The 12,989-nt window shown below is 40.2% G+C and overlaps 2 protein-coding genes across 2 annotated transcripts in view; both read left to right on the plus strand.

The window, feature by feature from the left end:
• LOC127052735 (olfactory receptor 4S2-like) overlaps window positions 1–12,989 on the plus strand; it is an 86,271-nt gene that overhangs the window by 66,245 nt on the left and 7,037 nt on the right. The gene's annotated exons all lie outside the window — the stretch shown is intronic.
• Window positions 359–6,547, plus strand: LOC127052980 (olfactory receptor 4S2-like). The gene is made up of 2 exons (XM_050957161.1): window positions 359–390; window positions 5,803–6,547. Exons 1-2 carry the CDS (start codon window positions 359–361, stop codon window positions 6,545–6,547), a joined length of 777 nt encoding a protein of 258 aa, XP_050813118.1.

The following is a 12,989-nucleotide window of genomic DNA, read 5'->3' on the forward strand; positions in this document are numbered from 1 at the left end:
AATTTGCACTGAAGTAGATATGATTTCATGAAAAAAAATCATTTAGATTGATATGACATTGTCAGACTGAAAACTAAACCAAAAGCTTTAGAATGCACATAAGCATTTTCTGTACTCTATGGCCTTGCTAAAATATACCAAATCCTACAGAGCATTTATGGAGCAATGGGCCAAGTGCTTGATTCATAGTCAAGTGCAGCTGTGTTCCAGCATTGTCAGAACAAATCATTGCAAAAGGTGGAATCTCCATATTTAATTTTTGCAATCCAGCAGAGCTTCAAAATCCTGGAGGTTGCAGGTTCCATCAAGAATTTCCTTTGTGTCATTACAGATAGGCTAACATCACAAGTCTCTCATTATGGATCAATGCAGGACTGGTTCCGTCAGTTGGTAAGGGAGGTTGTGGGTGTTTATCCCCACCCCTAATACATCTCTTGCAGAAATGAACAAGGGCAGCCACCTCCTAAATCTGTGTGGCCTTCGATCCAGGTCCCAGTGAAATCAATGGGAACATTTCACTGGCTTTCACTGTAAGAACACAGCACCACTGGTGGTGCTAGACTTCCCACTCCAGCTGTAGGCCCAGAGCAGTCATGGAGTGACATGTAAGCAACATCCTGTGACAAAATGTGGCAGGACCCCTTTGGGCATGCACTTCCCCAGAGCCCTCACTGCTTGATATTGGTATAATGTCTCTGCTGCAAAGCTTGCTTAATCATTCCTTCCATGGGTCCTTGCATTGTTATGATTGAGGACTGTAACTTTACTGCATGAGCAAGTAGAAGAGAAATCGGCATATTGTTAAATCTCTTCTTTAAGTGATTGCTTAGGACTAGAGTGAGCTGACTTTTTTAAAATTGAAACTTTTTTACCAGCAAAATGCAGATTTAAGTAAACTGAACTACTTAGTGTTGATTTCACTGAGTTATTTTGGTAACGGGGGAAGGGAAACTTTTAAAAAATTTCAGAAAAAGTAAATAATTTGTTTTGATTTTTCTAAAAAAATCTTTCAGTTTTTTTGGTTCAAAATGACTTTTTGTATTAACATTTCCTTTACATCTATTTAAAAAATAAAAAAAAATTAAAAATTGCATAAAAGCAAATCAACATGTTTCATTAATGGTCCAACAAAATATTTCCTGAATTTATTTTTAAACTTTTCAATTTACCAAAATTTTCATTTTGGTTCAACCCAAAACAGTGGCTCTCTCCCACAATTTCTTTCTGGAATGTCCAGTGAACTGAAAAAACTATTTACACAGCTCTACTGGATGTGCAAGCGATGCCTGTTCATATCCACCATTTCCTAGAGGACTAAGTCTCCATTGCTACATTTCTCAAGATCCCTCTTCCTGAGCATTAGGAGACAACTGAAGACTTTGACACAGGAGTTCCTGCAATGTCTTGTTATGTAGAAAGGGGTCAATGGAATGAACTGGATATGAATCACGTTTGTGATAGAAAGTCCTCAAACCTATAGCACAATCTGTTGTTAAAACATCTAATTGTAGGTGTGAAGCACAGAACAACTAAAGGGACGAAAGACCAAATTTGTGAAGGTATTTAGATGTTGTTTTGCTCCGTATCACAAGGCCTCAGTGACTTAAATTGCTGAATCCCATTTTCAAAAGCGATTTAGACACTTAGAAGCCTAAATCTCAGTCTGACTTACGCTGCTTAGAAGCTGTCAATTTTGAAAAGGCAGTGTAGCTACGTCCCTTAGCTCTTGCAATACTGAGAGGAGAAATGCCTAAAAATCTGGGCTTAACTGTCAACACGCACCAAACGTTTGCCTGAAAGATTTATCCAAAGTAATATGGTGTAGCTGCCTCTTCACTGTTGCTTCCAATGGAAGCACCTTGAAATGCCTCTGGGAACACATTACCCAAGGCTATGTCATGCTACCACTATATGATTCACTCTAAATATTTCTGCTGTAACTTCCCAGCTTGTTGGCTTTTAGTTCATGCTAAGATGGCAGCAATAGGGTTTGGATGGGTTACTCACTTAGGGATGCCACAAAGGGCACTCTGAGCCTTGTGTCTATTCATCAGGAGGGGCATCAGATTCCTTCACCCTCCCCACTATCTTGGATGTGTGGATTCTGTGCTCACCTCTTCCATTTGTTGCAGCCACTCTCTTTTGGCACAGAGCTAACACACACAGACCCCCACCAAGGCATGGATCCTGAGACCTAGGAGCAGTATGGGGATGACTGAAGGCTCGGTGCTGTTCTTTGCTCTTCTGAGACAGGTCAATGAGTGGACCCAGGAGCAAAGCATGGTGAGGAATTGGCCTCCATGTGTTCTAAGGCATACACCTTGGAATCCAAAAACAGCATCTCGGCAGGTACATGGATAATTTCCTTACTTAGGTCCTCTGTCTCTGACCTTAAAGGGGCATCAAGAGGTTTCCGCAGCCTCTCCATTATTTCCATTTATGACTGGGACAGTGGGAGTTCACTGAAGCCAGCTGCGGTCCCAGCTCAGTATTAGGAAGGGATTGGCAGGCCGCCAACCTGCCAAATTTATTTCAGAGAGAGAAGAGTCCGAGTGAACAGTTTGTGAACAACTCAGAAGTGAAAATTACCCATCTGAACGTTGTCATGTATACTTAAGAGTTACAAATATGGTCAAAGAAAATCAGTATTGCTTGTATGAATAATTTGCTTAGCAAAAAGGGGAATAAATTCTCAAGGAATTCTATGTCAGTGGGATAGTTTGAGTGTCTCAAATGGCTGCTTGATCTGGCCATGTCATTGAAATTGTGGTTTCATGACACAACGATGTGTTGCCACAGGGAATAACTTACTCGTCTCTTATGATGGACCAGTTTGTCTATGGCTACCTAAGTAGAATGGAGGGTATCAAGCCATACTCTCTTCCCTCCTACCCCCATGTACAGATTTTGAAAAGCCATACAAAGTACAAACATCTTCTATATCCTTGATTCCATGGTCCCACTCCTGTTTTTGTAGCAGCCTCCATCTGTGACACCCAACACACCAGGATTTAACTGGGGATCTCCGGAGGTAAAGGCAGGAGTTGGTACAGCTTGAATTAAAGAGGAACAACTTGAGCACTTAGGCACATAGGAAGGTCGGAGACACACGTTCACTAGTGAGTTACACTTTCACTGTGAATGGCATCAAATGCCTATATGAGATGGGAGGTCCCAGTAGCAGTGATGCTGCTAGACTTCCCTCACTTTCCAGAGCAGTGGCACCCCAGACTAAGTATAGAGTGGATCACAAGATAACATCCTGGAATGGAAGCAGCAGTGGCCACATCACCAGGCATTTCCTCAGAACTCTCATCATCCTGTGCAGCCAGGGTGTCTCTGAGAACTGATGCTCCAGTGATATCCCATTGCCCCAATCTTGTCACAAGCCCTGGTCCTGTCACAGCTGAGTCACATTATCACGTAGAAGAGAAAACCAAGCATTCTTCAGTCCCATATAGAAGTGATTAAGGGGTGATGCAAAAGCCACTGAAATCAACCTGGCATTTTTCCATTGATTTTGTTGGGCATGAGTTCTCTTCGATTAAGGCCTGATCCAATGGCTTTTCACACACAGCAGGTCCAAAGAGCTTGTTGCCTTTTGCCCAAGTTCTCAAGGTCCACTTTCTAAGCATAAGAGTGAAATGAGAAACTTGAACCAGGATTTCCTGTGCTCTCTTCTTATGTAGAGGACACAAGTAGAAGGAACCAGATACTAGCAAGATTTCTAAGGCCATCACTTGGTGAAAATAGGAGAAGGCAGGCGAGGGAGAGTGTCATATTGAAAGATGGAGTTTGAAAAGAATGAAAGGGACTAACTCTCAGTAGAGCTTTGAAAGTTTGCTTCAAAGACTTGTTTAAAGTAGTCTAGGGGAGTGCTTCTTCAAAACTATTTCCAGTGAAGAAGCCTTGAAAAGCCCCTGGGAGCTCATTAACCAGGCAATGAGGCACTGCCACTACATATTTCTTTTAAATATTTCTGCTGTGACTTCACAGCAAAGAGAGAGACAATTTTTCCCACAGATCTTGTTGGGTCTTAGATTTTGCAGAGGGAGGGATGGAGATGGTCTTAGACCTGAGGCTTTGTGAGCTGGAAGAGTGGTTGATGAGAAAAGCTTCCTGAGGGCTGCCTTGACCAAACCACTTCTCTTGTTAGCTACTTTGGCCTTCGTGGAATTGACAAACAGGAAAAGATATCCTTACACAGGGCTAGTAAAGGTGTTAAGATGAAATTTACAATGCAGAAAATTAATATAGCAGGGAGTAACTGATGACCTTGTAAGTCGCCCTCATCAACTGCTTACTGTTTTTGAGACCTGAAGATCTTTGCTGCAGGAGCAGGGTTAGAAGCAGGGAAAATAAAACACATCACCATCCAGGTAAGTTTTGAGATCTGCAAATACAACCCATGTGAATTTTCCAGCAAGGCTGAGTATTTCATGCTGTTCTTTTCCTACTTAGCTTTACCAATGTAAAAAAAAAGAAAAAAAAGAAAGAACTTGTTAGGATTCATTCCAGTCTAATTCCCCGCTCCACCAATCAGTCTCCAACTAACTCACCTAAAATACAACGAATGACTCTAAAATCTTCATTGCAAGTTTCCCTCCTGAAAAATCTTCATATTATTCTAATTTTAGGTTTGAAATGTATAAAAAAGGTTTATTAGATGCTAGTCTGTAAACCGTGACCATTCCCACATCATAATTAATCCATTCCTGCTTATGACCTCACATAAATACTTTTGTCTGATTACAGAAAATTTAATTCCAGTCACCGCACATCAAATGTTAACACCCAAAAATCAAGTTCACTAGTAGGCTTCAGCTGATTTCCCCCACTCTGATGTCACAGTTAACTGGTCAATCAAACAGTGTTTATGGCTACTTTGTGTTTTTGGAGCAGCATTACTTATCTTAAGTGTATCCGTGAGTCCTGCTGATAAATTAGTGTTTCAATTCTAGTTGAAACTGGGGCATTGTGTAAAGCTGGTCAAAATTCCCCACTGAAACCATTTTTTCAGTTAAAATGTCTTTTCAACTAAATGTAAAGGTTGTGAACTAATTTTGTGTTGAAAATAATCAGAGCAGTTTTAAAACTTTGGTTGCTGAATGAGATAACTCAGTTTCATGTTTGCATGTACAAATAAAAACTTTTTTGAGGATTTATGTGCTCAGATGCAAAGGTAAGAGATATGGCTATCCTTGCTTGAAAAATGGGATTTCTGAAGGTGTTTAACAATGCAGTATGAATAAAATAGAATGAGTATCATGGAAGGGCTGATTGCAAAGCGTAGCTAAGGTTAAATTTTTCACTTCCAGTTAAAGTCTTCAATGATTCACTATGAGGGAAGAATAGAATGAATCGGCTTCAGAGTTTCCACTCTAGTTATTTGGAGTATTTACTGTTTATGGCAATATGGAACTCAGGCCAATTTCCTCTAGTTCCTTGAATTACATAGTGCTCGTTTTCATTTTTGGAGAAAGTCTACGACTTTAGTCAATACATCTTGTCATTTATCTCATCACCGGTCAATATCTGTTGATTGTTCCTCTCCTTCTTTTGTGTCATGGCAGGTGGATTAGCGGTATTCCATATGCCTGTTATTTAAACTGAGTCCATGGAGCCCACACAGAATGTGACTGAATTCATCCTTTTGGGACTTTGCCACAATGAGATGTTACAGCCTATGTGTTTTGTGTTCTTTGTACTCCTCTATATCGCTACTGTGCTGGGAAACCTTCTAATTATTGTCACTGTAAAGAACAGCCAGTATCTGAAATCTCCCATGTATTTCTTCCTCAGCTACCTGGCCTTTGTAGACATGTGCTTCTCCTCTGTCACAGCCTCAACACTGATTGTGGACTTCTTCGTGGAGAGGAAAACCATCTCTTTTGATGGCTGCATAGCACAGCTGTTTGTGTTCCATTTCTTCGGGTGCACTGAAACTTTCCTTCTCACAGTGATGGCGTACGATCGTTACATTGCGATCTGCAAACCCCTCCATTACACATGCATCATGACCAGGTGTGTTTGTGGCTCCCTTGTGATGGCTTCATGGGTGGGTGGCTTTCTGCATTCCATAGCTCAGACACTTCTGATCATCCAGTTACCCTTCTGTGGGCCCAACGAGATTGACCACTATTTCTGCGATGTGCACCCTTTGCTGAAACTGGCCTGCACTGACACTTTTCCCGTTGGCATCATGGTCATTGTCAATACTGGGATGATTTCCCTGATCTGTTTTGTTGTGCTGGTTGTGTCCTATGTCATCATCTTAGTCTCCTTGAGAACTCGCTCCTCCGAAGGTCGTCGCAAAGCTCTGTCTACCTGTGCCTCCCATATTGCTGTAGTGATTATATTTTTCGGGCCATTAATCTTCATGTATTTAAGACCTTCCACCACCTTCTCAGAGGATAAGATGGTCACGGTGTTCTACACCACTATCACCCCTATGCTGAATCCCTTGATCTATACCCTGCGCAATGAGGAGGTGAAAAATGCCATAAGAAAATTATGGAGCAGAAAAGCGACGTTAGGGGTGACATGAAAAATGTGTTGTGTGGAATGGTGACAGTTCTACCAGTTCTACAGTTCTATTCATCAGGAATTTTAGAGTAAAGGGATTTTAATATCACTGGTGTTCAGTTTTTCTGTGAAAATTTCCAATGATTTTCTCTGAATCCTGCTATGTGTAGCCTATAGAATTAACCTGCTTTTATATATATATACTATAAGGAAAGATTATAGTTAATAATTATATAATTATATATAATTTTTTCCTATAGTTTAAGTATTTGGTTTATTGTGCTAGGTTTGTAGATTTATAATAAAGTCAGATTGAATGTAATGCAGGATACCTCAGGCCATATCTTGTATATTAATCTAAGGCAAAGTTAGCATGTCTATATTAAGACCTTTTATCCAGAAAACAAAGTTGATCTACATCTTGTTACCTAAATAGCTAATACCTTTTATCTAGACCAATAGACAATGGAAGAATAGCATGGGAGGGATTTCAATTTATACCCACAGACTTATCAGGTACACCACAGGGAAAGAATGGAAATGACTAAAGAACAGAAATAATATAAGTGCGTAGGTACATGTCATCAATACGCACATCCATACTAGCCTATGGGGTAAGCAAACCCTGACATTTTGTGGGTGATGAATGAAATTTGGGCATAAGAGGAAGGATTTCTGGCACTTGTGCCCTCTAAAAGAGTTGACACACCTCACTAGAGTATTCCAGTTCCTTGTTCAATTTTATACCTAATTTCAGTTAGATTATGAATTTGAGTCACTAACTTCCTTTCTCTGGACCTCTGCTTCCATCTCATGTTTTGCCATTTTAGACTGTAATCTCTTCAGGGCAGGTACGGTCTTTTACTATGTTTGTACAGTACCAAGCACATGGAGTCCCAGTTTCAGTTGAGGCCACTAGATAATGCTGCAATCTTACTAATAGTAATAATTTTACATTATGGTCTCATGAACATGTAAGCATGTGCTCACTATGAGGATCTGTTAAATGCAATGTAAATGTTAAATGCAATGTAAATGGAATGTGTGTTCCATTCTGTGCATCTGAGGAAGTGAGCTGTAGCCCACGAAAGCTTATGCTGAAATAAATGTGTTAGACTCTAAGATGCCACAAGTACTCCTGTTCTTTTTGTGGATACAGACTAACACAGCTGCTACTCTGAATCCTGGTGACGAGATGTTCAGATTCACCTCGATTAATTACTGTGATGCTACTTGCCCTTCTAAAGAAGCTACATATAATTTGAGACATTAACACTCATTAAAATAGGGAAAGAAGAAGCTAAAAGTTACTTGGACAAGTTAGATGTCTTCAAGTCACCAGGACCTGATGAAATGCATCCTAGAATACTCCAGGAACTGGCTGAGGAGATATCTGAGCCATTAGTTATTATTTTTGAAAAGTCCTCTAAGACAAGACAGATTCCAGAAGACTGGCAAAGAACACATATAGTGCTTATCTCTTAAAAGAAAAATAAAGGCAACCCAGGCAATTAAAGACTAGTCAGCTTCACTTCTGTACCAGCTAAGATAATGGAGGAAATAATTAGGGAATCAATATCTAGAAGTTAATAAGGTGATAAGTGATAGTCAGCATGGATTTGTCAAGAAGAAATCATGTCAAACCAACCTGATAGCCTTTTTGACAGGGTAACGAGCCTTGTGGATAGGGGGAATGTGTTAGATGTGGTATAGCTCGACTTTAGTAAGGCTTGTGATACTGTCTTGCATGACCTTCTAATTAAGAAACTAGGCAAATACAATCTAGAAGGAGCTACTATAAAGTGGATGCATAACTGGTTGGAAAACTGCTCCCACAGAGTAGTTAACAATGGTTCACAGTCATGGTGGAAGGGTAGAGTGACTGGGTTCCCACAGGGATCAGTTCTGAGACCGTTTTTTTCAATGTTTTCATGAACCATTTAGATAATGGCATAGAGAATACACTTACAACGTTTGTGGAAGATACCAAGCTGGGAGGGGTTGCAAGTGCTTTGGAGGATAGGATGAAAATTCAAAATGATCTGGAGAAACTGGAGAAATGTTCTGAAGTAAATAGGATGAAATTCAATAGGTAATAATTGGAGATATACCAGTTTCCTAGAACTGGAAGGGACCTTGAAAGGTCATTGAGTCCAGCCTCCACTAGCAGGACCAAGTACTGATTTTTGCCCCTGATCCCTAAATGGCCCCTTCAAGAATTGAATGCCCAACCCTGGGTTTAGCAGGCTACTGCTCAAACCACTTAACTGTCCCTCCCCCTTACATAAGTTAAGGACAAATGCAAAGCGCTTCACTTAGGAAGCAACAATGAATTGAACACATACAGAATGGGAAATGACTGCCTAGGAAGGAGACTGCAGAAAGGGATCTGGGGTCATGGTGGACCACAAGTTAAGTATATGTCAACAGTTTACAGCTTTTGCCAAAAAAAGAATGTATTAGCAGGAGTATTGGAAGCAAGACACCAGAAGTAATTCTTCCGTTCTACTTTGCACTAATTAGGCCTCAATTGGAGTACTGTGTTCAGTTGTGGGTGCCTGTCATAAACAGATAGCTAAGGGTTAATGTCTCTTTCACTTGTAAAGGGTTAACAAACAGTGACCTGCAACACCTGACCAGAGGACCAATCAGGAAACAAGATACTTTCAAATCTAGGTGGAGGGAAGCCGTAGTTTGTGGGTTTTGTTTTTGTGTGTTGTTCTCTCTGGGTCCTGGACGGGACTAGAGGTGCAACCAGGTTTCTGCCAATCTCCCAAATACAGTCTCTTATCTATTCAGAATTGTGAGTAAGAGAAAAAGGCGGTTATAGTCTTTTAACTTGTTTTTTTCCATTTGCAGATGTGTACTTGCTGGAAGTAGCTTAAATTGTGTTTCTCCTGGAGAAAGCTTCTTTCTATTGTCTATAAGCTAAAAACCCTGTATTTTTACCATCTAAATTGCGGAGATAGACCATTTCTTTCTTTCTTTCTTTCTTTATTAAAAGTTTTGCTTTTAAGACCTGTTTGATTTTTTTCTTCTAGTTAAGGCTCAAAGGAACTGAGTCTGCACTCACCAGGGAATTGGTGGGAGGAAGGAAAGGGAGGAGGGAAGAAAAACCTGCTCTCTGTGTTTATCTCTGTATCTCTCTCTGGGGAAGAAGGGAGGGGGAAGAGATGATTCAAGGAGTTGAATCACGGTGGTCTCCTAGTGTACCCAGGGCGGGAAAGAGCTGGGAGGAAGAAAAGGAGGGGGAAGGGAAATGGTTCATTCCCTTTGTTGTGAGACTCAAGGAATCTGGGTCTTAGGGATCCCCAGGGAAGGGTTTGGGGAGACCAGAGTCTATCAGGTGCTCTACCTAAGTCCTGATTCGTGGCAGCCTATCAGATCTAAGCTGGTAATTAAGCTTAGGAAAATTCATGCTAGTATCCATATTTTGGACGCTAAGGTTCAGATTTGGGAATTATACTATGACAGTGCCACATTTCAGGAAGGATGTGGCCAAATTGGAGAGAGTCCAGAGAAGAGCAACAAAAAATTCTTATAGGTCTAGAAAACATGAGTTATGAGGGAAGATTGAAAGAATTGGGTTTGTTTAGTCTGGAAAAGAGAAGACTGAGAGGGGACAGGAGAACAGTTTTCAAGTACCTAAAAGGTTGTTACGAGGAGGAGGGAGAAAAATTATTCTCTGTCTCTGAGGATAAGACAAGCAATGGGCTTAAATTGCAGCAAGGGCGGTTTAGGTTGAATATTACGAAAAACTTCCTAACTGTCAGGGTGGTTCGGCACTGGAATAAATTGCCTAGGGAGGTTGTGGAATCTCCATCATTGGAAATTTTTAAGAGCAGGTTAGACAAACACCTGTCAGGGATGTTCTAGATGTTGCTGGGCCTGCCATGAGTGCAGGGGGCTGGACTTGATGACCTCTCCAGGTCCCTTCCAGTCCTATGATTCTATGAAAATGTTGACTATTATATTATTATAATCTGACATGAGATGTCCCATTAGGACATAACTTAACAATTGTGCACTACTACTATGAAAATAATAAAAGTATGGTAAAAATGAAAATAAAGTAGGAAACATTTCAAAACGAAAAGTTTGTATTATTTTTCTGAAATTAAATTTTCTGATTTCTTTTTATGAGAATTTGCACTGAAGTAGATATGATTTCATGAAAAAAAATCATTTAGATTGATATGACTTTGTCGGACAGAAAACTAAACAAAAAGCTTTTGAATGCACATAAGGATTTTCTGTACTCTACGGCCTTGCTAAAATATACCAAATCGTACAGAGCACTTATGGAACAATGGGCCAAATGCTTGATTCATAGTCAAGTGCAGCTGTGTTCCAGCATTGTCAGAAGAAATCATTGCAAAAGATGGAATCTCCATATTTTATTTTTACAATCCAGCAGAGCTTCAAAATCCTGGAGGTTGCAGGTTCCATTAAGAATTTCCTTTGATTGTTGGTAACTTAGTAACTTTTGAAGTAGGACTCGGATCTAATGATAACTTTTTTTTTTTATAATCTTGTTCTTATCTCAGATAAACATCAACACAGGGATACAATGGTAACATCCAGAGATACTTAGTGTAGGTCCAGTGGGCATAATTAAAACTTCTTTGGAAAACAAAAGTGCTGTAATGAAGGAAGTTGCAAACTAAATTATACTGTTACACACACTTAATTACTTAGCTACAAAGTGAGAATATGCCATGCGCAATAAGAGTTAGAGGAGTCTCCAGATGCTGAAGTAAACTTGGAACAAAAGAATTCCAGACACTGGTTTGCTTCACTCACATTAGCTTAGCTCTTATGCCTGGTCTAATAGTTAAAACAAAGCAAAACAAAAAAATGGATTGATGACGATATCTACAACCAAAGCAAACACTTTGGGTCACTCTGATGCACTGAGTTCTGTTCTTTGTTTTGTGTGGTTTCAGCTTTTGGGTGACCACTGGTATGTTTAGGAAAGTGTTTGAAACCCCAAAATTTTCATACATATTGTCATAAACAGATAGTTAAGGGTTAATGTCTCTTTTGCCTGTAAAGGGTTAAGAAGCTCAGTAAACCTGGCTGACACCTGACCAGAGGACCAATGAGGGGACAAGATGCTTTCAAATCTTGGTGGAGGGAAGTCTTTTGTTTGTGCTCTTTGTTTTGGGGGTTGTTTGCTCTTGGGACTAAGAGGGACCTGACGTCCATCCTGGCTCTCCAAACCTTTCTGAATCAATCTCTCAAGTTTCAAACTTGTAAGTAACAGCCAGGCAAGGCGTGTTAGTCTTATTTTTGTTTTCTCAACTTGTAAATGTTCCTTTTTACTGAGAGGATTTTACCTCTGTTTGCTGTAACTTTGAACCGAAGGCTAGAGGTGGTTCCTCTGGCCTATATGAATCTGATTATCCTGTAAAGTATTTTCCATCCTGATATTACAGAGATGATTTTTACCTTTCTTTCTTTTATTAAAAGCCTTCTTTTTAAGAACCTGATTGATTTTTCCTTGTTTTAAGATCCAAGGGGATTGGATCTGGACTTACCAGGAATTGGTGGGGGAAAGGAGGGGGAGATGGTTGCATTCTCCTTGTGTTAAGATCCAAGGGGTTGGATTGGTGTTCACCAGGGACTTGGTGAAAAAGCCTCTCAAGGCTGCCCAGGGAGGGGAAGGTTTTGGAGGGACAGGAAGTGTTCCAGACACTAAAATATCTGCATGGTGGCAGTGTTACCAGATCTAAGTTAGTAATTAAGCTTAGAAGTGTCCATGCAGGTTCCCACATCTGTACCCTAAAGTGCAGAGTGGGGGAGTAACCTTGACAGATATTATTGCAAATTCTTCTGAAAATTGGTCCCAGAAAGAGCACTTTTCTACCTTTTATTATTCTCTAGATGAAAAAGTTTTATGTTCATCCCTTCAAGTGGGGAGTCGGAAGTATCTCATATGGCTTAGGTGTCCTGTCCCCCAAAAGAACAAATAGCAAAGACAGAATAGTTAAGACTAGCGATTTGTGAACAACCCATAAATGAACATCCTTTGGCCCAACTACTGTCCAAATTCTTATAAACACCAAATTCATTCTAAGGAAATCAGGTTCATTTGACAAATGATTTGTTGAGCAAAAACTGAGTCTAATTCTGAGTGAATACTATTTTAAAGGAATAAGTTGACTTTGCCATGTGCCTGAGCTGAGAGAGATCTCAGATTCTCGGTTTTGTGTCATTACAGATAGGCTAACATCACAAGTCTCTCATTACAGATCAAATGCAGGACTGGTTCCGTCAGTTGGTAAGTGAGGTTGTGGGTGTTTATCCCTGCTCTTAATACAGATCTTGCACAAATGAACAAGGGCAGCCACCTCCTAAATCTGTGTGGCCTTTGATCCAGGTCCCAGTGAAATCAATGGACTCATTCCTTCCATGGGTCTTTGCACTGTCATGATTCAGGCCTGTAACTTTACTGCATGAGC

The sequence above is a fragment of the Gopherus flavomarginatus genome, chromosome 5 (genome assembly GCF_025201925.1).
Source record: "Gopherus flavomarginatus isolate rGopFla2 chromosome 5, rGopFla2.mat.asm, whole genome shotgun sequence".
In the NCBI taxonomy this organism is placed as follows: Eukaryota; Metazoa; Chordata; order Testudines; family Testudinidae; genus Gopherus; species Gopherus flavomarginatus.